At 34.9% G+C, this 22,606-nt stretch overlaps 1 protein-coding gene across 1 annotated transcript; it reads left to right on the top strand.

Moving 5' to 3' along the window:
* Window positions 1-1,882: 1,882 nt before the first annotated feature.
* LOC104155853 (protein FAM63B) lies at window positions 1,883-22,074 on the top strand (the record flags this gene model as incomplete). Its single annotated transcript, XM_009697710.1, has 7 exons — window positions 1,883-1,890; window positions 2,613-2,689; window positions 4,403-4,467; window positions 8,749-8,907; window positions 9,816-9,918; window positions 10,531-10,673; window positions 21,901-22,074. Coding segments are annotated over exons 1-7 (729 nt in total), but the record flags the coding sequence as incomplete, so codon positions are not given.
* Between the last annotated feature and the right edge of the window lie 532 nt (window positions 22,075-22,606).

Here is a 22,606-nt window from a genome sequence, read left to right as displayed (position 1 = left end):
ATATGGCAGCCCTAAAATTATGCTGTGAAGTAATCCATTAACTTTGTTTAGCATTTAATTAAGCAGTTAATTTTGAGATTTAGCTTGTTAAGATATCTGACTATGAGGGATTCTGCAGATATGAGTAAACTGCTTTGGTTCTGCAGTAAAAAAAATAAATTGCTTAGCATAACAGTTGTGAGGGAAAATTCAGATTGTTAACCAATGATATAAATAATACCTCCTTCAGTCCTTAAAGTTTGAAACACTACTGTGTTTATGCCATGAGTATGTGACTCAAATATAGGTAACCCATGTAGTTGTGGTTTACACCTGCTGTTTGAAGTGCAGGCATACTTCTAGATTCCCAAATGTAGTGCAGAGCAAAAACCCCGAAGCAATGCCAGCTGAGCCGATATGAATGGTTTTAACTAAATAATAAAAAGAGCTAGTTTCAGTCCTGAAAGAATCATCACAGTAGTCCTGCTAATAGTTGAGGGAGCAATGCTAATTTTCCTTCATATTATACTGGCACATCTGTACAGTTTGTGGTCCCAGAACCACTTCAGGCATAGCCAGTGTAAGTAATTCTGTAATGAACTAGACCCAGCTCAGGGGTGTGCACAGCTAATGTTTGCTAAGGCTTGAATGCTGCCAATTCAGAACTGGAAGTTTAAGAATCAGCTTTTTGAACCTGTAGTCATGTTATTTACGTGGCACAATATATTATATTAAATACTCAGTGTATTATGAACAGGATCAAAGATTATGAAAACCTTTAGCCTATTAAGTGTTAGTTTTGGGAAGAGGTTAAGAAATTCTGTAAGTTACAATCAGTTGTCACTCATTTAAAAGAGGTTTTAAAAAATTCATGTTCCTATGCATGCATGACGGATTTTTTCATCTTGTTTAATTCATATCATATTGAGTTATTTTATAAGCAGAACTAATTAAGCATTCTTTCTTACGAATTTGCTTCACTAATTTCCTGATTTACTAACAACTTATACTTTCATTCCCTTCCTTCCCCAGATCCCAGTACTGACAACTACTTTCAATATTCACCATCTACGGGTTGATCAATGTGTGGCATATGCTGTGTGGCCAATTCTGACCTAAGTAGGGGCATGTTTCTTAGCCAGTGTAGAAATAACAAGGCCATGTTAACCTGGGTCGCTTTCTTCTTCAAAATTTGATGAAACTTCTTGTAAATCCGTATAGTTAACACATTTGCCTTTTGTCAAATATGATTAAAATTGGTGGTGAGATAGATTTAGTCCAATCACACCTCATTTTCTCTGGAAAGTTATTAAAATCGCTTAGTTTTCAGTTTGGGAAGGGAACTGTCTCCATCACAATGTGAACAGTGTAGTGTGTGGCTATACTGTATTTTTGAGTTTGGGATGCTGCATCAAAGGCTTTATATGTATTGTTCTTCCATCTCATGGCTTTCTACTTCCTCCTTCCTCTTCACAACCAGCAAAGTAGTTGGAACCTATTAAATCTTATGCATGAGTTGACAATCTCACATCATGTCTTTCTATCTGTGTCAAGGAACATGGTGATCAGTATTGAGGAACTTGATTTAAAAGTTCCTAATAAAATAGATAACAGACTTTCAGTGGTAAGGTGTTGAAGAGAGAGAGGATGAGAAGATTAAAAACTGAAGAGAAAGTTTAAAAACCAACACACAAAAAAACCCCCAAACCCTAGAAAAATAAAATTCATATTTATGCAGAGAAAAATTGAGCACACTATGGTTAAAGACAGTATACTCCTATGGTATTCCTTTAGATTGCCAGAAGCATGCCTTTGTATGTTTGTGCTGTGGCCCTTGTTGCAGGGAGATAAGTAAATGGAAGCGCACAACCAAAACATTTACCCAGGATGCTGGATGCAGCAGATGAATATGTAAGAAGCTTTTGGCTCTGGCTGCTGCCGTGGTTGGTTTTAGCAGGTGATGATGACAGGAATAGGTCAGGGGAGAGGGGAATGGAAGCTTCACCACCGAGTTCGTGTGTCTGGTCTCCTCTATATGGAGTTAAACCAAACCCTTGAAATGTGAGCGTGGGATGAGAGGCTGGGCAGTCCTTTCCTCCTACCTGCAGGAGTCTTGGCTTCCTTCTCCCAGCAGCTGCCACCACCAGATTCTCTACATCCTCCTGCCTGTACACAGGAGCTTTTTGAGTTAAGACTCAGTTAAGAGTTATAATGAAGGCAGGGAGTCAAGGACTTTTCTGAATAAGGGGAAGTTTTCTTAACTAAGTGTGGCTACGGTTCCCAGTCTGTTCATCCTGGATGCTTGCAGCTGAGCTAGTGCAGCAAGTGGTCTGACCTCCTGTGAAGTTGAGGGGGATGCTGGTGAAATGTTTCTGGTGGGAGTGGGGAGCACTATGTAGAGAGCTGCAAGTGAGAGAAAGTACTGTGTGCATGTGGCTTCTCTAAAAACCAAAATCCCTTTTTAAAAAATCTCTTCTTGTAGCTGTTATTTAGTAAAGGTCCTGGGAAGGTTCTTGGTCCCAATACAGTAATGCTCTTATAAATCGGTGAGGCAAAGGTGATCAGAAGACTTCTGTCTAGAAATGCCTTATTGATACTTTCTAAATTGTAGTGTTTTGACATTTTAAAGAGAGTATACTTTTACTTCCGCAGATTAAGCTGCCACCAATGATGGAAATCATAACAGCTGAACAGCTGATGGAATACTTAGGTTAGTAATTATGATAAATGGTTTTCAATTATATATTATGCTTATTAGTGAGTAGTAATATAGGACGACTGTTTTATTTATTTACTGTTTTATTCAGCTTTACTTGAACGCATGCTTCAAGGAAACTACTTATGGTATTCAGTTACTCATGCTTTTCCTTAATAGCTTTTCGAAGTTTTCTGTACTGCTTTTGTAAGTGGTTAGTCTAGTGATGCAGTTGGTATGGCTTAGTACACCAACACGTTGGTAGATTTAAACTTATTCATGTCTCCTACGATGTTATTTTGTTATAGTTGACAGAATGTGGTAAGTCAACTGTGCCTTTAATTGTCTGCAGTAACTCTAACCCTTGGTAGTCTGACCCAATTAAAATAACAGGATAAATTAATTTAGTCATCACAGTGATTGGGGTCTTGTTTGCAGGCACTACTTTCTTACCAGATTCAGTATCCAGCAAAACTGCAGGTATTTCCATCTGACAAGTCTGTAACTTCAGTAGCCTGGAATGATCCAGGTGTTAAAAGTGCAGTTCTGATAGTACTTAAGCTTGTATTTACCACAGTTCTTTCCCTTTGTAGCCTAACAAATATAAAATGTTTGAGCTTGACAGACTAGGTTTGATTTTTCTTAAGCAGGAGAAAAAAAATTACTGTGTTTTCTTTCTTTGTTTTTACTTGTAAAGAATGTAGCTTGTTCTTTTCAAAAGCATCACTAAATCTTTCAGTGGAAGAAAAAAGTTAATTATGTAATTTAAAAAAAAAATCTTCAATGTTGCTGCCTGTGTCTAAACATTTCTTCTAATTATATTGATAGAATAACACTGTCTGAAGTCACTGCATGATCCCTGTTGGCTAAATGTGTATATTCTTTCTTGAAAGTGTATATTAGCTTCTGGAATTATCTTATTAAATTGAATAACAAAAGTATCTGCTCAAATAATTTAGGTTCCTGTTCACTCCACAGGATTAGCAGTTGCTAAATGGTGGTTCTACAGTTTAAAAAAAAAAAAAAAAAAGCCCTTCAACCACTTTGAACAATCTTAACTTAAAAGATTATAAATTAGGAAACTTGTTATGATATTTTTCTTGAGTAGAAACATTTTTTAGGAATGGAGCAAGGGAGTAAATGTGGAAAGCATTGAAATAAAATCTGAAAAATTTGTGCAGTTTATGGATACTAGTCATTAAAAACGTTAGAAATCTTGAACCTCAGTGTATTGATTAACTGCTTAATTACCTTTGTGTTGTAAACACAGATGGAATATAAGTCTTTCAGAATTACTGGTGTATGGAAACATATGCCAGAATATTCATGGTATCAGTCAGGATAACTGTCTTTTTGAATTGTGTTATGCAATTACATATCTTACTGTGAACAGTTTGATCTTTTTATATTTTTAAGTTCAGGCCCAGAGGGAGGTAAATATCTGAATAATTAAGAGATTAGTATAATACTCCAGGAGATTATGAAATGCTACTTTATTAACATTGTTGTCCATTTGAATTTTATTTCTTAATATTATCTTACTATGGTTTTATACTCATGTTTTACTTCATAGTTATAATTCAGGTTATAAATCAATGCGATCTCATTAATTTGATGGAAAACTTCAATGGTGGTATTTATGATCACTCAGCTTTAGTTAGAATTATTCATAGAAATGTTGACGTTTTGAGTGTGGAATAAACTCAATTTTATTTTTGCTCTTTTTAGGAGACTATATTCTTGATGCAAAACCTAAAGAGATATCTGAAATTCAGCGTCTAAATTATGAGCAGGTAAGGAGCTGCTCCTAAAATACAATTGCTTATATCTGAAGGACCTAGAAATTTTTTCTTACCTAAGGTTTATCATCTTGTTAAAAACCAGAAGCATGCAAACCATTGGTTGTAGTTACTTTTTGCTTTTTTCCCTAGGCTTGATATAGAGTATTACTTATAAATACTTCCTATTAGTGAAGAAAAACTCAGTATCTATTAACACAAGAAATTATTAATTTTTTTTGCCTACGATGAGTGTAATGAAATAATTTTGGTTGTATTGAGGAATTATAACACGGAAGTACAGATGGAAGTATATAACAGAGTGGTTGCTTTTTGAATTCTTCTATTATGCATCGTTCAGTGTGCTCTGTTCTGTGATGCCTGCAAGACTTTCTCTGAGGATGTAAACTGAGCAAGAAAGAGATCTATGTTCTTAAGTCGTGATGGACAAAGAGACTGATTCCATATTATGAAAGGCAATATTATTTGCACTGACCACTATTTCTGTCACCACAGAAATCTTTATATGTTAAAGATAATGCTATTAGTTTTAAAAAAATATTGATGTAGTATATATTATCTTGGAGCAAATTTTTCAAGCTCTTTCTGTGGTCACAGCTGGTTTTTTGATTACTCATGGAAAAGTGATTTGGATTTCTTATAGGTGTTAGCTTTCAAGCTAGTTCTATTTATTATTAGGTCTTCTTTTCAACACTCTCATTCAGTGTTGAAAACCAAGTCGAGTATCTTGGGATAGTAGAAATTAGAATGAAGATTGTGTGTCGATTCTTTTAATAATAATCCAAAATATTACTTGTATCAAATTAATATAATTATTTTGCAATAACAAAATTAGCTATACTTTTTTTCCACATAATTCTGTGCTGTAGAAGATGATAGCTATAATCAGCCTACAGGAGGGTGATGAAAACTGTATACCTGGTTAAAGTCTTGTGCTCGAATATATGGGTTTACTACATAAATGTCACAAACATTTTCCTGAAATATTTAAACCATACAATTTAAAAGAAACCTTCTATTCTAGGAATGTTCTAAATGTACTTGTAGATGCGTAAGTGATATCACCTGAGAGGGAAAAAGAAACTGATTAGGCAACTGAGTCTTACAAAATTATTACATTTCAGAAGCATTGGAACTAAGTCTTGGTGTTAATCATAATTTTGTGTTTATCTTGTCACGCAGTTAATGTTCTTTGCCTAAAACAATGCATTTTCTTCTTATACAAGAAATTCAAATAAATTTTTTGGACAGCTGGATTTGTAATGCTTGATTTTAGTATTAACATCATGACAAGGTATTCATTTCAGCTGTGACTTTCTTTTTTACCATACTTGAGGGATTTAATTAAGTATTTGAATGAAAGTTGGATTTTTTAAAAAAAAGCACAAGTTCTAATGTACAAACTTAAGAACAGGTTGCCCAGGGAGGTTGTGGAGTTTCCATCCTTGGAGATATTCAAAAGCTGTCTGGACGTGGTCATGGGCAACTGGCTCTAGGTGGCCCTGCTTGAGAAGGGGAGGGACCAGATGGCTTCCAGAGGTCCCTTCCAAGCTTAACTGTTTTGTGTATTTGTATGCTCGCTTATTTGCATTGATTTTTTTTTTTAGAAGCTTGTCACTTTGAAAGTGCAGAAATAGTTAAAATAGAAATGATACTGTTCAAATTGTAGTGAGAAACTTCTGCAGTTTTCTGGACAGTTTGATGTATTCATGCTCTGTTTACAAGGGAAACATTACAAAATAAATGCAAGTAATGTCTGTAGATGTATGATCTGAATTTGTGGATGGCTGAATTGCTATAGACTTTCTTCCTATTCATTTAGCAGAGTAAGAGTATAGCATTATTTTCTTCCAAAACACCTCTGATATGTGTTTATACTTGATATCTGGTCCCTAGTAATAAAATGGACTTAAGTAAGGTGGTTTGGTTTGCTATTATAATGATAAAAATTTTTTTAAAAAATTTTTAAAGTCTGAGCCAGATCTTGAGAATTACTTACAAATCTTGCTAAATTCTAGATCTTGTGACATAGCAAGATCATCAAAAGGAGGAAGCAACATGTAATAAAGTAGTGGGAACTGTTACCTTCCTGGTAATAGAAACTTTATACAACAGTGCAGTTAAAGGGCTACAAGCAGTAAAACTCTTATTCATAGCAACCACTCTCAAGTGCAGATACAGGATAATGATTGTTACAGTGTTTTGTAGCTATGCTTTATCAAGCTTCAAGTCTTCTGAGGGCTTTCCAGGTTTACATGTGGTTAGTAACAAGTTTATAAATATACTTTAGGAGTTTTCAGAAATTGCATCTAAACTGAAGTTACTCAAAGTAGGAACAAGTTTATTGTTCTACTGTCGTTTTATTAAGAAAAAAAGTACATTTAAACTTTCATGCCAGGATGAGGAGTAGCTTAATTCCTTTGGCTAAAATGCTGAGGTTGGTGAACACAAAATTTTTGCAGTGTGCCTTAACGAAACCGTGCTGTTGCCCGTGTAAAGTGTTGTGCAGAGATCTATAGGCGAGACTATTTTACATATGTGTCTGCTTACACAATTTTTACATAGAAGTTTTGGTTTAGAATTCTGTTGCATGCTGAGAGATGTCTAAAAGGTCATCCAAGATCTGGGTAACGTTCATCTTTCCAATAGATGCAAAACTGTGCTTAGAATTGGATCATGAAATATTGAATGATGTAACTACTTCACTTAGCAAGTTTACTTAGTGAGTGTTGTATATTTAAATCAGTACACTCTTTACAATACCAAGTCATAAGATGCACAGACTGGTTTTTTAGTCTGACTTCTTAAAAATACTGAGGTCTGCCTTATGTTCTAATATACAGGCTCACTTTTGCATTCTGCTCTATCTGTTAATGTGTGCACTCGTGCTGCAGAAGTGAATGTTCAAGTTAATGTATTGGTTATGTTATTGTTTAATGGATCCAGTTATTTGTAATTTTCCTGTATTTCATCAAGTTACTTTTAATTTGATAAAATAACTCATCACTATAAACCCTACTTATGCCTTGTTAACCTACCTAGCTCTTTAATAGTTTTCTCATTATTCATCCTTTATAGTCAGTCATCCTTACTCTCTGTTTTTTGTCTTCCCTTATTGATTCCCTTAATTGTGGTTCTTGCTATTAACTGGCTTATCGTTAGAAGAAGACAACACAGAGGCAACTGTCTCTAACAATCAGTCTGTGAATCTTTTCTGTCTCCATCTCCTTTCCAATGTGTATTTCTGGTTTTTGTCATGCTTTTTTCCCCCATTGTTGCAATCCTGAATTCCTCTTAAGCAACGGAATATTGCAAAACTAAGCCAAAAAAACCCAAAGCAAACAAAACAAAACCAAAACCATCCAAACACACACACACACAAAAAAACCCAACAAACAAAAAAAGCGCCTCAGTTTCCCTGAATCTTTTGCAAACACTGCAAATACTTTCTGATGATACTCTTTGTGGACTCCTCTCACTTGCTGGAAAATTCTTTTTCCTGCATGTCAGGAAAATTACTTGTCTGTTGGTTCAAGATAACTGTCTTACAGAGTACTTTTTCTTTGGTTCATCTTTGCTTTGTGTGATTGAGTCTTCATAACTTGATAATTCCACTTACTATAGTAAGTGCTACTTTCATGACTTATTCCCACAGTAGAATCTGCAGGCCATTTAAAGGTATGCCCAAAATAAGATAGCAAAACTTTTTTTGTGAGATGAAAATGATTAAATTTTTCACTGTTGTTCACCACATTAAGTACTGAACCCCCAAATTAAGAGTTGGCAAGTAGATCTGTGTAGATCTGTTTGTTTTGTTCATTCACTATGTGGTGGCAAGTACTTCAGCCTGACTCGTAAGGCAGGACTTAAAGGGTGAGAAGAAACCTCAAGGGAGTCCCTTAGAGATTCCCTTATAATCCAAATCTTCTTGCAAACATCTGGCTTGTGGCTATGGGAAATAGAGCTAAAAGAAATAGGAGCTGCCTAAAAGCAGCTTATGAGTGTAGAAAAGGACACAGTCAAATATAGCTGATTGGAGGGAGAGTTCTTATTTTGCAGATCTCTTTTGAGACAATGAGAATGAATAATGTGAATATGCACTTGAAACAGTTGTTTAGCTAATTTCCCCTTTTGTAATTTTTTTTTTTCAAAATGTTGAATTGATGAGTACTAAATGAGGAAGGGTTACAAGAGTAAACATGAAGTGCACAAAGTTCTATTTGGTCATCTGTGTTTGGTGGTTGTTTTTTTTTTTTTTTTTCTTTCTGCTGTCAGAATATGAGTGATGCAATGGCGATTCTACATAAGTTACAGACGGGTCTGGATGTCAATGTGAAGTTTACAGGTGTACGAGTATTTGAATACACACCTGAATGCATAGTGTTTGATCTTCTTGATATCCCCTTGTACCATGGATGGTTAGTGGACCCTCAGGTAACTTATTTTTTTTCAATAATTCAAACAGAATATAAGTTATTCTGAATTTTATTGGGGGGAGGGGAGATGTTTCAGAATTTTAACTGGAGTCAATAATAATGATTATGGTAGTGGATTTTTTTAAATCTACTCAGAAAAACTGGATTTTCTTAGGGAGGAGTGAATACAGACTGTACGTGTGTTTTAGTGTGGTAACTTTGCATATACTAGGTCTATAGTCAAACTAACTTTCAAAACCTTTTATGCTGAACTAATGACTGTGTAAATGAGAATTGTTGCTCTAAGGGAGGTAGGAAGTTGCCAGATATCGGGTCCCAGTCATTGTTTTTGAAAGCTCGTTAGAGAACACTTGGAAGGGAATGCAAGGTTACTTTCTTCTTTCATCCTATCTTTAATTCTGATTTACTAGTTATTGCTTTTGAGAACTGAGGATGTTGGAACCAATTAGAGAGAACTGCATCTTTAACAACCATATAATTTATTTTTAATGATATTATTTAATAAACAGTAAAATGGTACTGTTTACTTAGGGGGAAACTGTTGAGTTTGACTAGAATATCTGCCTCAGGTTTCTTTTCCTTTTCATGCCTTGTTCATGAGTGTTGCTATTCTCTTATCCCCTTGGACTTCCCATGTATGCCAACTGATGCGCATTCTCTTCTCCATCTGCTTTAACAACAGCTTTTGCTGTTAAGTGTTAACTTAAGGATTTAAAAGGGGATCTGAGACAGAAAAATATGTAACAGTCCAGGCTAAAACTTTTTGGCCTAGCATTTTTACAGGGATACTGTCTTCATTGAAACTCTTCTTATTTTCTTATGAATAATTGCGATAGGCTTACAGTTATGTTCCGTTCTTCACAAAGGTAAGTTCTCTGTTTTGTATGCTGTTCCTTCCTGCTCCAGGTTGCTGACATAGTAAAAGCAGTTGGTAACTGCAGTTACAATCAGCTAGTGGAGAAGATAATTTCTTGTAAACAGTCAGACAACAGTGAACTGGTTAGTGAAGGTGGGTGCCTTTTTTTTCTCTGCTTTATCAAAGTATCTATGCTATCAAATCTTAGTTACATATTTTGTATATGGGTCTTGGGACATAGAGGTACAAGTGTGAAGAGCTGCATTCTGTCTGCTGAACTACTTTCCCTGTGGAGGCAGACAGCACTCTGTTTGTCTTCTAAACCTCTCTGATGCAATTTCCAAACCAAGGATCAGCCTCATTCTCTTGATCTATTAAATATTCTTTTTTAAAAGCTGAAAAAAACTTCTTTTTATGAAAAGGTATTATGGGCGGCATTTAGTTTTCAACTTAGCTATATATTATCTCCTATAATTAGAATATTAATTATATACTACATCATGACAAGATAAAAATCAGTAATATTAGAAGTGGATATAGCATTTCTGAACATGAAGGTTATCTACAATGCTGAGGTTTTAGAACTTTCACCTGATTTTCCCCTCTCTGAATGTGTTCCCTTAGATTTGTGGCAATACGTTTGTGCCCCAATTTGTGGGGCATCTTGGTAAGGAAGAGGTAGGAAAAATATTACCATTGTAAACAGGTTTTATATGTTAGGAAGTATGTAATAGACACATGTAACAGTATATATTGCTTTTGTAGGATTTGTAGCTGAGCAATTTCTAAATAACACAGCTACGCAGTTGACATACCATGGACTGTGTGAGTTGACTTCAGCTGTCCAGGAGGGAGAGCTTTGTGTGTTCTTCAGGAACAACCATTTTAGCACCATGACCAAATACAAGGTATATTCAACATTTTTGTCTTTACTGTTGTGGTTTGCATTCTCATTTCAAAGCAAATCTTGTTTTTCTCCTGTCTTGAAATAGAAATAATTTCCAGTTTGTTGTTATATGTAAGTATGGCTTGTGGTGAATGTAGCAAAGGTTACTTGTGAAATATTGATTACAGTGTTTTAGATATCAGAATCCATTATCACTTTAAATCTTCTTGTAGCTCTTCCCTTTATGTTCAGTTTGTTCCCTATGTTAACTCCCTTTGTGGTTATGTATAATGACGTATGTTTCTTACATGGCTTAAATTTACTTGCAGTTTCTGATTGGCAATAATAAAGTTAATGAACATATTTAATTTTGTGTTTCTGAGGATATAAAACTTTGCTTTACATTTGGGCTAGTAGATGAGTAGCTCCATCATGGTGTTCAAAATACGGAACATTTGGAGAAGTTGAGATAAGCTACAGTATTGATTCCCTTTGTTAGGGAAGAGATTATTTTTTTGAATCTGAAACTGGGGATGCAGAATGGTTAGAATTCCGAAAGGAGTATTCCAGGATATGAAAAGCAAGTGACAACTTGGTTAATGCTTCTGGGACTCCTTCCTACATGGAATGGAGAATCTGGCTTGTCAAGTTTACAATCATTTATGGAGCATCTTCGTTCTAACAAAACTTTGTATTTACAAAGATGATAGGGTATTTTTATATATCTGATTTGGGTAGAAAGGGACAGGGTCAAATTGTCTCTGAAGATTTAATCATTCCCATCTCTTCAGTGATAAATGTGACTGTTTTGAAGTAAACTTTCATTGACTTGCAATGTCAAATCATCCTTAGAGTTAGACATTTCTTTCAAAGATCAGTATGAAATTTTACCTTTGTATAGAACTCTTGAAATAATATTTTGGTTATCTGTTATTTAATAAGATTATAATTTCATGTACATTTGCATTTATGAATAAATGCAAGAAAGGAGTGTGTAACACAAAAAACCACTGTTTTCACCATCTGTTACATAGTAATGTGATATACCTCATGTAAATGACACTAACTTTTCCACTTGGCAGTACTAGTCCTTTTTTCTCCCTCTGTTAATCTTGATTGTCAATGCTTATCTTTGGCATTTTGAGTAACTACTTGTAAGCTGAGCAAAAGCTCTGAATAGTCCTGATAAATAATGATTGACTCTACAAACAAGTAACATATTTGATTTTCTAATAGCTTCTTAGAGCATATCCAAGATTTGTTTTAAATCTATGTACAATGTATTTTCTTAAAGGAGTAGGACAGGTAAAAGGATCTTTCTCCTCCCTTCCTCTTTTTTAAAAAAAAAAAGCTATGGAATATATCTGTTTATAGTCAAAACCTATAACTTTTATATTTCCTTTTGGAGCTCATTTAGGTCTATTTTAAGAGGTATGGTTTTGCTTCTCTCCATTTTTCTAAATTTAGATCTTGCAATAGTTGGTAGTAGTTTGTCATGTAAGCCTGTACATTGTTTTATGGTTGCTTTCATTATGGGGGAGGGAACCCCCAACCTCACAACAATTTGGTTTTAAAAAGAGAATACTAAGTAGAAGTACAGATGTACTTTCTGGGTACAAATGGTACCTAGAGATGCAGGAAATCTTTTTTTATTTAGTTTAAAGGATATTCCAGATAAAATACTTGCATCCTCCTGGAAAACATTCGTTTTTGTGCTATTATTAAAACTTTTAATACAAAAAATATTTTGTATTTTAAATACAGTAAATAAGTATCACTTTGACCTTGTGAATTATAAATACAGAATTTAGTCTGTAGAATGTAGACTTTGTCATCTTCTGCAGCTCAGTATTTAGATTAAAGGCTAAAACCTGGTGTGTGTTTGTCAGTGCTTTATCAACTTCATACTTGTAAACATATACTTCAGTTGAGATCCTTTTTCCTTTAAGAAATAAAATGCAACACTTCAATGAGTTAAGTATCCTTAACCAATATTAATAATAGAGAACAGGTTAAGACAGTGAGTAAAAAAATCTGTGTCTGAATTTTAACTGTAAGAACTAAATCTAAGTCCTAAGAAACACTGAGTTAAAATATTTTAAGAATAGTATTAGTTGTGTAATTAAGCTTTACTGCTTCTAAGTCACTGTGGTATTAATTTTGTCCCTCTTGAGAAATCTTAGACTTCTGTAATGCGAAGTTTTGGAATATGGGCCATTATTCTTGTGTTTCATAGTCATTACTCTGACCTCGCTTGCAACTTGTGTTCAATGTCCATGTTATCTACAGGCTTTTAGTTCCTGAGGTTGTCACTTTTAAACAACGTTGTTCATTTTGCCTTGAATTTCTGGTCAGTGATACATTACAGAGTTTGAGGTATCAAGAAACTCTTTTATTAAAAGACAGAAATTCTTTATTAATTTATTTTTAAAAGTCAGCAGTACTCTTTCTGTCTGTTTCTATCCTACCTAGCTATTTGCAATAACTGTATAACTAGGTATTTCATATCAAGGAAATCAGAAATAGACTTGACTTGGGCTTTTAGCTATCCAAAAATCTTTGGACCTCCAGGATACTCATATGAGTGCCAAATGCATTGTTGTTACCAAGTTGAGGTTTTCCAACTGCTTTACTCTTTCCTTTTACTAGATTTAATGCTCGCTCTGCAGATTTTTAATGGAGTTTCTTTCACTTCACAGTTCGAGTGGTAATCAGCAGTAGCTGGTCTATGGAGAAAAGTCCATCAGTTAGGAAAACTGAAGACAACATATGCCTGAGAAAATAAAGGTGTAGAAATTTTAGGGCAAGAACTATACAAGTTATTTGTATTTCTCTAGTATTGCCTTTCCCTCTTCCCTCTCCAAACCAATATATGGAAACATACAAACAAAGCAATTATGAAGTTAAAAAAAAGGGAATTATACGTATAATAAGTTATGTATGTGTAATGAAAATTGTCTATTTTTTAGAAACATTTACGCTTTGAATAAATAGCATGAATTTATAATGAAAAATCCCTTAGATATATGAGGCTGTTAAGTATTATTCTAATGAAGCCAATACTTAAACTTTTATTTGGAAGCTTTAATGTACAGCTGATACAGTGACCTGTATGCTGGGGATATTTCTTAAGTTCAGTGGGGTTTTTTGAAGCCAATATATTAGTGAAAGGACTTGGGTGGCAGTATGTATGTGGGTGGCAGTATGTATGTGGGTGGCAGTGAAAGTAGAGTGTAGGTTGATCTTAACTGCACTTAGTGGAGGAAAGAAAAAAAAACCCGGATCGCTAAGCTTTTTCAAAGGGAATGCAGAAACCTGTTCCAAGTTCTCTTATATGCTTATTTTTTCTAGACTCTGCTTTAGAAATGAGGAGCAAGTGTGAGTAATTTAAGGAAAAGAAATACGTGGTGACTTCAAAATAATTCAAAGAACAAAATTAATAGCAGATTGAACAGATTTATTTTTTAAAGTTGCATTAGAGTTCTTTCTACATCCCATCTGGTGAGGTTGTTTTAGAGATAATAGATATTTTCTGGTTTTAAATATATTATATATGTATTCACCTGTCATTCCTTAATAACAGATAATCTTATGGATATTTTAGAGCAGAAATGGGAGAGGTGGAGACTGGTGACATCCTTTGTGCATATAATTTGAACTTTCTGGTTTTTAAGTCTTTATTACAAAGAGTTTCCAGTATTTGTTATTTGACACATAGTATCAATTTAAAAATAGAAGATTTACTAACACTGACAACACTTTACCCAATTACAGAGAGTTTAGAGTGGCTTTTCACTGTCAGATCAAAGGATCTTTACCTTGCTTTTGGATTGCTTATTTTAGAGAGCTGTTTTGCTGAAATTAAGAGTTATGTGAAAGTGCAACTAAACAGCACAGTATTCTGAATTCCTGTGTCTTGTCTTTGAAAATTTTTTCATAGGCTGATGTCACAAGGTGTTGCATAGTGGCAAGAACTCCTTGGAAACATTGGGCATACTAGTGCCCAGCTAGTATGATTGTTAGGCTGGTTAATCTACTCATATTTCCTTTGTGTGCAGTGTCTCTATTGACTCCAAGATATTTTTATTTTTTGCATGAATAGTAAAGGAATTTGTAAGGAAGAGAACTGGAGTGACTCCTCACAAATATGGCTTGCTTTTTAATATTATTTTTTAATTGTTACTAAATTAACAATAATAAAATAGGCATTTTTTTTTTACTCTTAAGTGCTCCTTGCAAGATCAGAAATAGAATGGTTATGAATGTACAGCAACATTATTAATACCTGTTGTAGCCTAGGGGAGGTATCAGTGCTGTTATATACTGTAGGCAAAAGCTTATTAATAGTCTCTGGTAGCAGATACTTAAAAGGCATTTCTATAGTAGTTATGGGCATGAAGATATTTGAGTTGGACAAAGTCCCAACCAGCATGGGTTCATGAGGGGAAAGTCCTGTTTAACAAACTTAATCTCTTTATACAACACAGTTACCCACCTAACTGACCAAGGGAAGCCAGTTGATGTAATTTATTTTTTTTTAGATTTCAGTAAAGCTTTCAATACTATGTCTCACTGTATCCTCCTGGACAAAATGTCCAACATACAGCTGGATAAACACGTAATGCAATGGGTGAGCAATTGACTGACAGGTTGGGCTCAAGGGGTTATAGTAAATGAGGTCACATTGGGCTGGCGACCAGTCACCAGTGGGGTTCCACAGGGGTCCATCTTAGGGCCAGTGCTCTTTAATGTTTTCATAAATGACTTGGATGTAGGACTTGAAAGCACATTAAGTAAGCTTGCTGATAATACAAAGTTGGGAGGAACTGTTGACACCCTCAAAGGCAAGAGGCCCTGCAGAGAGATCTAGACGAATTCGAGAGCTGAGCAATCACCAGCCGTATGAAATTTAACAAGGGCAATTGCTGGATTCTCCACCTGGGATGTGGCAACCCTGGATACACATACAAACTGAGGAATGAGAGGCTGGAGAGGGACCTGGAAGTTCTGGTCGGCGGCAAGTTGAACATGAGTCAGCAGTGTGCCCTGGCAGCCAGAAGGGCCAACCGTACCCTGAGGTGCATCAAGCACAGCACAGTCAGCCAGTCGAGGGAGGTGATTGTCCCCCTCTGCTCTGCATTGGTGTGGCCTCACCTCAAGCACTGTGTGCAGTTTTGAGTGCCAAAGCTAATAGAAGGCATCCAAAGGAGGGCCACAAAGTTGGTGAAGGCTTTAGAGGGGAAGCTGTATAAGGAGCAGCTGAAGTCCCTTGGTTTATTCAGCCTGGAGAAGAGGAGACTGAGGGAAGACCTTATTGCAGTCTACAGCTTCCTCACGAGGGGAAGCGAAGGGGCAGGCGCTGATCTCTTCTCTGTGGTGACCAATGATAGGGCCTGGGGCAATGGCATGAAGATGTGCCAGGGGAGGTTTAGGTTGGATATTACGTAAAGGTTTTTCATTCAGAGGGTGGTATCGAGCACTGGAATAGGCTCCCCAGGGAAGTGGTTATGGCAGCAAACCTGACAGTATTCAAGAAGCATTTGGACAATGCCCTCAGACCCATGGTGTGAATTTTGCAGTTTTCCTGCGCAGAGACAGGAGTTGGACTTGATGATCCTAGTGCGTCCCTTCCAACTCAGGGCAGTCTATGATTCTATGAATAATAGGTGAGAAGTTGTATTAGAACACTTTTTAAAATACTTACTCTTTAAAAAAGAGCATTTGACTTATGAACAAGAGAAAAAGCCAAAGGGGGAAAACTGGTTTTAGTTCTGTCACTGTGTCTGAAAACATTTATTACTGTTTTGAAATATTCCAGTTCAGTTTAATATATGGACACTTCTAAAAGGTTAATCTTCAGGCATATAACTATTGTGCCATTTTTATGTATCTTCCAAATTCCTGACTCTAGGAGTAAGAGTTAAATGGAAAGGGCTTATTCAATAATAGTTTCTCCATTTTTAGATACTGCATTCACTTTAAAATTGTGGAAGTTGACGAGCAAAGTGACAATAGTAGAAGAATGGTTGCAGTGAGTTTTTTTCAGAAATTACTATGAAAAGTTTTGAAGTAATCTTCCTCTGAAGACTTCAGTGTTGTTTTGTTGTTTTTTTTTAAAGCTGCTGAGTTGATGTCACAATGTAATTGTGAAGATTCACAGATTGCATTTCAGAGTAGACCATCAGTTCAAGTATAATTTGTTTACTAAGTTTCTATTATTCAATATAGTCTTGAAAAATGGATATTTTACTATTCCTCTTCTGAAAATTGAATGAAATTCACATAATACAATATGTTGTTACTTCTGATTTGCAAAAAGTTTGAGTATTAGGATCATGTTTCTGTTTATAGAAAAAGTAACATATTTTTAAAAAATTCATTATCACCTATAAAAGAAAAGCAAATATGACAATTCTGTAATATATTAGACATTTGTCAAAGTATGGTGAGTGTTAGTTAATAATGGAAGTTCAGTTATCAGATTCTTAATCTCTTTCACTACTATTTGTCCATTTGCCCAAGCAGTCATTTATTCTACTTCCTGTCCCTTTAATTGCATATTAATAGTCTTGGCTCATGTGATTATACAGTAATTATTTTCAGCAGTTAAAGATGTGATTTTTTTTTTGCCTTTGCTTTTCATTACACAGATAATAAATACATCAAATGATAATTCCCTAGATCAAGGAAAAACAGGACTGTAAAGAGGGGATCAGTTTGGTAAGAATATCTTAGTTCAGTTGGAATGTTTTTCCCACTGACGTGACTGTAATACAACCTATTTTCTTTACTGAAAAGTAACAAGACACCTGTTTGGATTTTGAATTGTGTGTTACAATTACGTTTTCTAGTTTATAAATGTTGGGTTTCTGTTTCAGAACTCACACAGACTTTTCATAGCAATAATTGTGCTTTTTCCTTGGGCGTTGAAGATGATGTTTGAGTTTGACATAGTAGAGGCAATGTATATAACTTCTTAAAAACATGTTTAAATATTTTTCCATTTCTTAGGAAGTGTACAGTTTTTATTCTGAGTGTTACTCCATTGAATCAAATGGTGTATATTTTTTAAAAAAATTTCTTAATTTTCTCTAACAGTTAAAACATTCAGATAAATTAGACTAATCTCAAAATAACAGCACTCGTTCATATCAACATAAAACACCTTCATAAAAACCAAGGGGTCTGATCCAGAAGTCCAAGAGAACATTTATATAGATTTTAAAGGATAAGGCTTAAAATGTTTGTCTTTACTGTATGAAGCTATTGGACAGGTGTTTGACTTTCCAACAGTTTAGAAAACTGAAAAGGAAACTTGGTAATTGGCATCAGAACAAGTAGTTTAAAAGCATTAATTTTAATTACTTAATCTGGTTATGAAGTTAACCCAGGAATGGAGATCTTGTAACCAGTAACATCACCTGCAGCCTACATCTGCTTGCATTTCACAGAGATTTTTTTTTTTTTGTGCAAATGAGAAGACTGAGATCATTCTTCAGGAGAATAATCTTGCTTTTATCCTTAGCTTTATTTCAAGCTTTTTATATGTGAAACTATAAAATCTGGGCATCGGTCTACAGTGTCTAGGTATTGATTCTTAGGATAAATAATTATTCATAACTTTATTGTAGGCACAATTTACCTTAACAGTTTTGCACTTGAGACTTTCTTTTATTGTTTTATTCCCTATTGACAACAAGTTGTTAGCAGATATTATAGCTGTGTATTATGTGCTAGTATTTTGGGGAGCAGTGTTAACCCATGAGACTGTGTATTTATTAAAACCCCCCACATTTAAAAATAAACCTAAAAGATAAGCTGGTAATACTTTAGAAATGGCCAGTTACGATTTTATGAAGGTAGAAACACATTTATTTTGTAAAGTATGATACTGTTCTTGGCAAGGTATACTTGAAAAGCATGTTTATGTACATTCATTAACTTAATTGCATGACCTTAGTGTGCTGATCATCCTGTTTTAACTTTAACCCTGACTAGAAAGCAAATGCAGAATCAAGACCATGATCTGTTACGTAGAAAACGCATTCTGGTTTTTGCCTTTTTTAAAGCCTCCTTCTTGCTGCTTTTTTTTTTTGTTTTTAGTTCAGTGTTAAGTAAGTGTTTCTACACTTGCTAATTCTTACTGATTCTGTCACTGTACACCCTGTTTACCTTTTCCTCCTTTGGTGTTGCACTGAGTGGAGCTGAAGTGCAGAAACTTTGGTAGTCTACAAACGTGGTGTAAAACTACTGGACACATCAAGTCATAAACCCCAGTGTTATATTTGTTGTATACCATTATCTCTTAGCAGCTAGACTGATCTCATGATCTGGTAAATGCTGGAGAATGGCAGCTGGTTCCTGGCACCAGGCATGTTGTTACTTAGTGCAGCTCAAATTTAGAGGCAGCATGAAGGTCATACGAAAAAAATATTATCTCATATCACAAAATCCCCTCAGTGGAATTTGGGTGTGCCAGTGAAGTTGGCCTGTGAGCCTTTAGAATTGGGAAGAGAACATGCATGGCATTAAAACAGTGCCTATAAAACCAGTCCATAGATGTGGTCTCTATTTGCTTGTTGCAAGTAGAAGGAACAAAATCATTGAAGTTCTAGGAAGATTGATAGCTGTAGAGATGAGTAGCTACACTACACCTAGTACAAAAAGTGCTGACTCTTATTTTGTATATGAAACCAAAAGTCGTCCAATTATTACCAAACTTACATGAATATTAGCAATATTATGAGGGTCCTTGGGAATCTGTTTTTTTTGAGAAATGCTATTAAATTATACTAATAAGAAGTAGGCATCAGAGAACTTCATTAAAAAACAAACAAAAAACCCACAAACAAACAGAGAAAGATGACTTTGAATCTCTGATCTGTACTTTCCCATTGTTCTTTCATTCCAAGAAAGTGAAAAGGAACTCTATCTCTTCACAAGTACCAGGGAGCCTGTGTGTTGGTTTGCTAGGTTTTGTTAAAGTGAAGGAGCACGTTTTTAAACTATGCAATTGGTATTGGAATTGGAATGGTATTGTTTAGGTAATGTGGTGATATGTAATGCAGTTTATTGCCTTTCATCAGGCAGCTGTGTTAAAATGTTTTATTTACTCTGAGATGACATTTTAAAAATCAGTGTTCAAATAGCTCAACTGAGGAAGGCTTAAAAACAGAAAGTAAGAATATGAATTTTATTTAAGATTGAAAGAATTCTCTATTTCAAAGAAGTGTTAGCTTTAAAATATCTTTGAGAGAGAGATACTAGATTCTAATTCCATAAAGCTAATGATATACTTTAATATTTGTGTGTGACAAGTTCAGCTTGGGAGATTATGAAAGCATTAACATTTTTCTATTTCAGTATTATTAAGCTACACTGTTTATGAGCTGTTTAAAAAGTAATGTATGGCATAATAGAGGAAAATTTGACACGCCCTCTTTTTAATTTTTGTTTGAATCAAGGTACTGGTCAAAATAAAATTTAAAAGGTTCAAATATACTTACCTTACAGATTCTGTGATTATTTTTTTAACTTTTTAAAAGACTTTTTATAGATAAGGTATTGTGAAACAGGTATTCTGTTCAAATTAAAATGTGAAATTATTTTCTTTTGTTTTCTTTGGGTGATTTTTAAGCATCAGAAGTAGCATTCAGTTTTTAGGCAGGTTTCTGAGGGAAAGATGGTTCCTTAGATCATGTTTATGTGATCAGACTTGTTGCTGACAATTGTATTTATGTCTGTAAACTCACCTGTGCAGGGGTAACTGCCATTCCAAAGCTTGGACAAAAAACCCACAAAAGATACTACTTTATATCTGTTCTGTTTGGCCTCTTGTATAAGCACATCTTGCAGTATTGGGTAATATTAGAACAATAGCTGCATGTGAATCTTCAAATAATATTTTTGCGATGTTGTATGATCTACCAGCCACAGAAGGGATGGCTGTAAGCTTAGTAGGATTGAAGAGATCTGATTTTAATTTCAGCATCTCTTATAGGTGGTCTTTTAATGACTTGAGAGAAATCAGTGAGCTAGTTCTGTACTTGAATAGGGGCAATGTTTTTATTTTTTGCCTGTTCAGCCTATGAAATCAGTAGAACAGGAACTGCCTCTTCTGTTTTGGTACATCTTCAGCACAGTGATCTTTGAGTACCCTTCGTGTGATGCTGTAATACAAATAGCAGATTTCTGTGGATGTCACAATAAACTGCTTTGATTTTTACAGCTAAAACACTGCAACAAATTTTGCGTTGAATATCTTGATCTGGTACATTCAGTAATACTGATGGAAGCTTCAGTCTTAATTTGCTGTATGATCAGTAATGACATTCTTGCTTTGGAGTATAATTCTAAAAACATTATAAAAAGGGTAGGATAAGATTAAAATCTAATTTAAATTGAAATTTAAACATGGATTTTTGTGCTGCTTTGCTGTCCCTCAAACATGCAGCACCATCTCCTTTTACTTGAGGCCAGCTTTTATAATTTCCCTTTAATTTCAGCTCCTCTCCCATTCCTCCAACCTAAGCTTGCATTTCATCTTTCCTGTACCTTGGCTTCTGGATTTGTTAGTATTGTTTGTTTTGCTCCCAGACCAGCCCATTTTATAATTTCAGAGTTTGAAATCAAGAAATTTGGCCTTGTGAAACTGTAAGAAGGCTGAAATCCAACAAAAGCAGTTATTGGTGACAAGTGATAGCAAGAATCTTAAATTTATTTTTTTCAATTGAAACAAACCTCACATTCTATCAAAACGCATTATAAAACATGAAGTCTGAGATGTGGTTGTTTTGAGGTAATTCCTCTTGGATCATTTGGAAAGATCACCTTTGTCTCCAGATCTTGCCTTTGGAGTTTAATGTGATTTGTCCTGGGATTTAAAATTTATATTGCCAGTCTTGAGCTATACTTCTTAGCTGTGTTTCCAAGGAGTTATCAAGGTGTATATTTATGTTTTATATATATTTGGTTTATATTCATTTTTAGTCGATATGAACTTTCATTAATAAAAAAATTAAAAGATGGAATACAGAAATTAAGTGTGACTGTTAATTTAGCAATGAATACTAGTATCTGTTGTTTTAATGCTGTATACCGATTCATTTAAATTTTAAACTTGCTAAAAAATCTAAATGAATGTTTTACTGGAATGCAACAGTTGTATTAGCTGATCATTTCTGCTAATTATATTGAATTGCAAAAAAATTTTTTTTAGTTTTACAGGTTTTCTTTATTCTTCTGCATAGGGTCAGCTTTACCTGCTGGTGACAGACCAGGGCTTTCTGACAGAAGAGAAGGTTGTCTGGGAAAGCTTGCACAATGTGGATGGCGATGGAAATTTTTGTGATTCTGAATTCCACCTACGGCCTCCATCAGACCCTGAAACTGTCTACAGAGGGCAGCAGGATCAAATAGATCAAGTACTGGCTTTTTGCCTTTCTATTGTATTTTTGTTTTGCTTGTGACTATATATAACAATTAGTACTTATTTTTAGTCATCTCTATGTATACTTACACCGATGTGTATGTATGTGTACACATGCATATATAGGACTATAAAAAAATTGTTTAGGTACTTAGATTGGGGTTCTCAAAAGTGCTACTTTAAAGTATTAGCATGACTTCAAGGAAGGAAGAGTAAGACCAACCATGAATAGTTTGGAAAAAATTATCTTAATCTCTCAGAATCCAGTTCTGCAAAGAACTTATTCAGGTGAAATGTCACATGTGCCTTGTATATGGAAACAGAAACAGCACTGTGAAACTTCTCCCGTGTAACAATTCATTTCAGCTCATTAATATTGTCATAACTGAATCACAGAATCACAGAATTGATTTGGTTGGAAGAGACCTCTGGGATCACTGAGTCCAACCTTTGCCCTAACACTGCCATGTCAACTAGACCATGCCACGTCCAGTCTTGTCTTAAACATCTCCAGGGATGGCGACTCC

The sequence above is a fragment of the Cariama cristata genome, unplaced genomic scaffold (assembly GCF_000690535.1).
Source record: "Cariama cristata isolate BGI_N322 unplaced genomic scaffold, ASM69053v1 scaffold4813, whole genome shotgun sequence".
Taxonomy (NCBI): Eukaryota; Metazoa; Chordata; class Aves; order Cariamiformes; family Cariamidae; genus Cariama; species Cariama cristata.
This window is presented reverse-complemented; position numbering and strand designations above follow the sequence as displayed.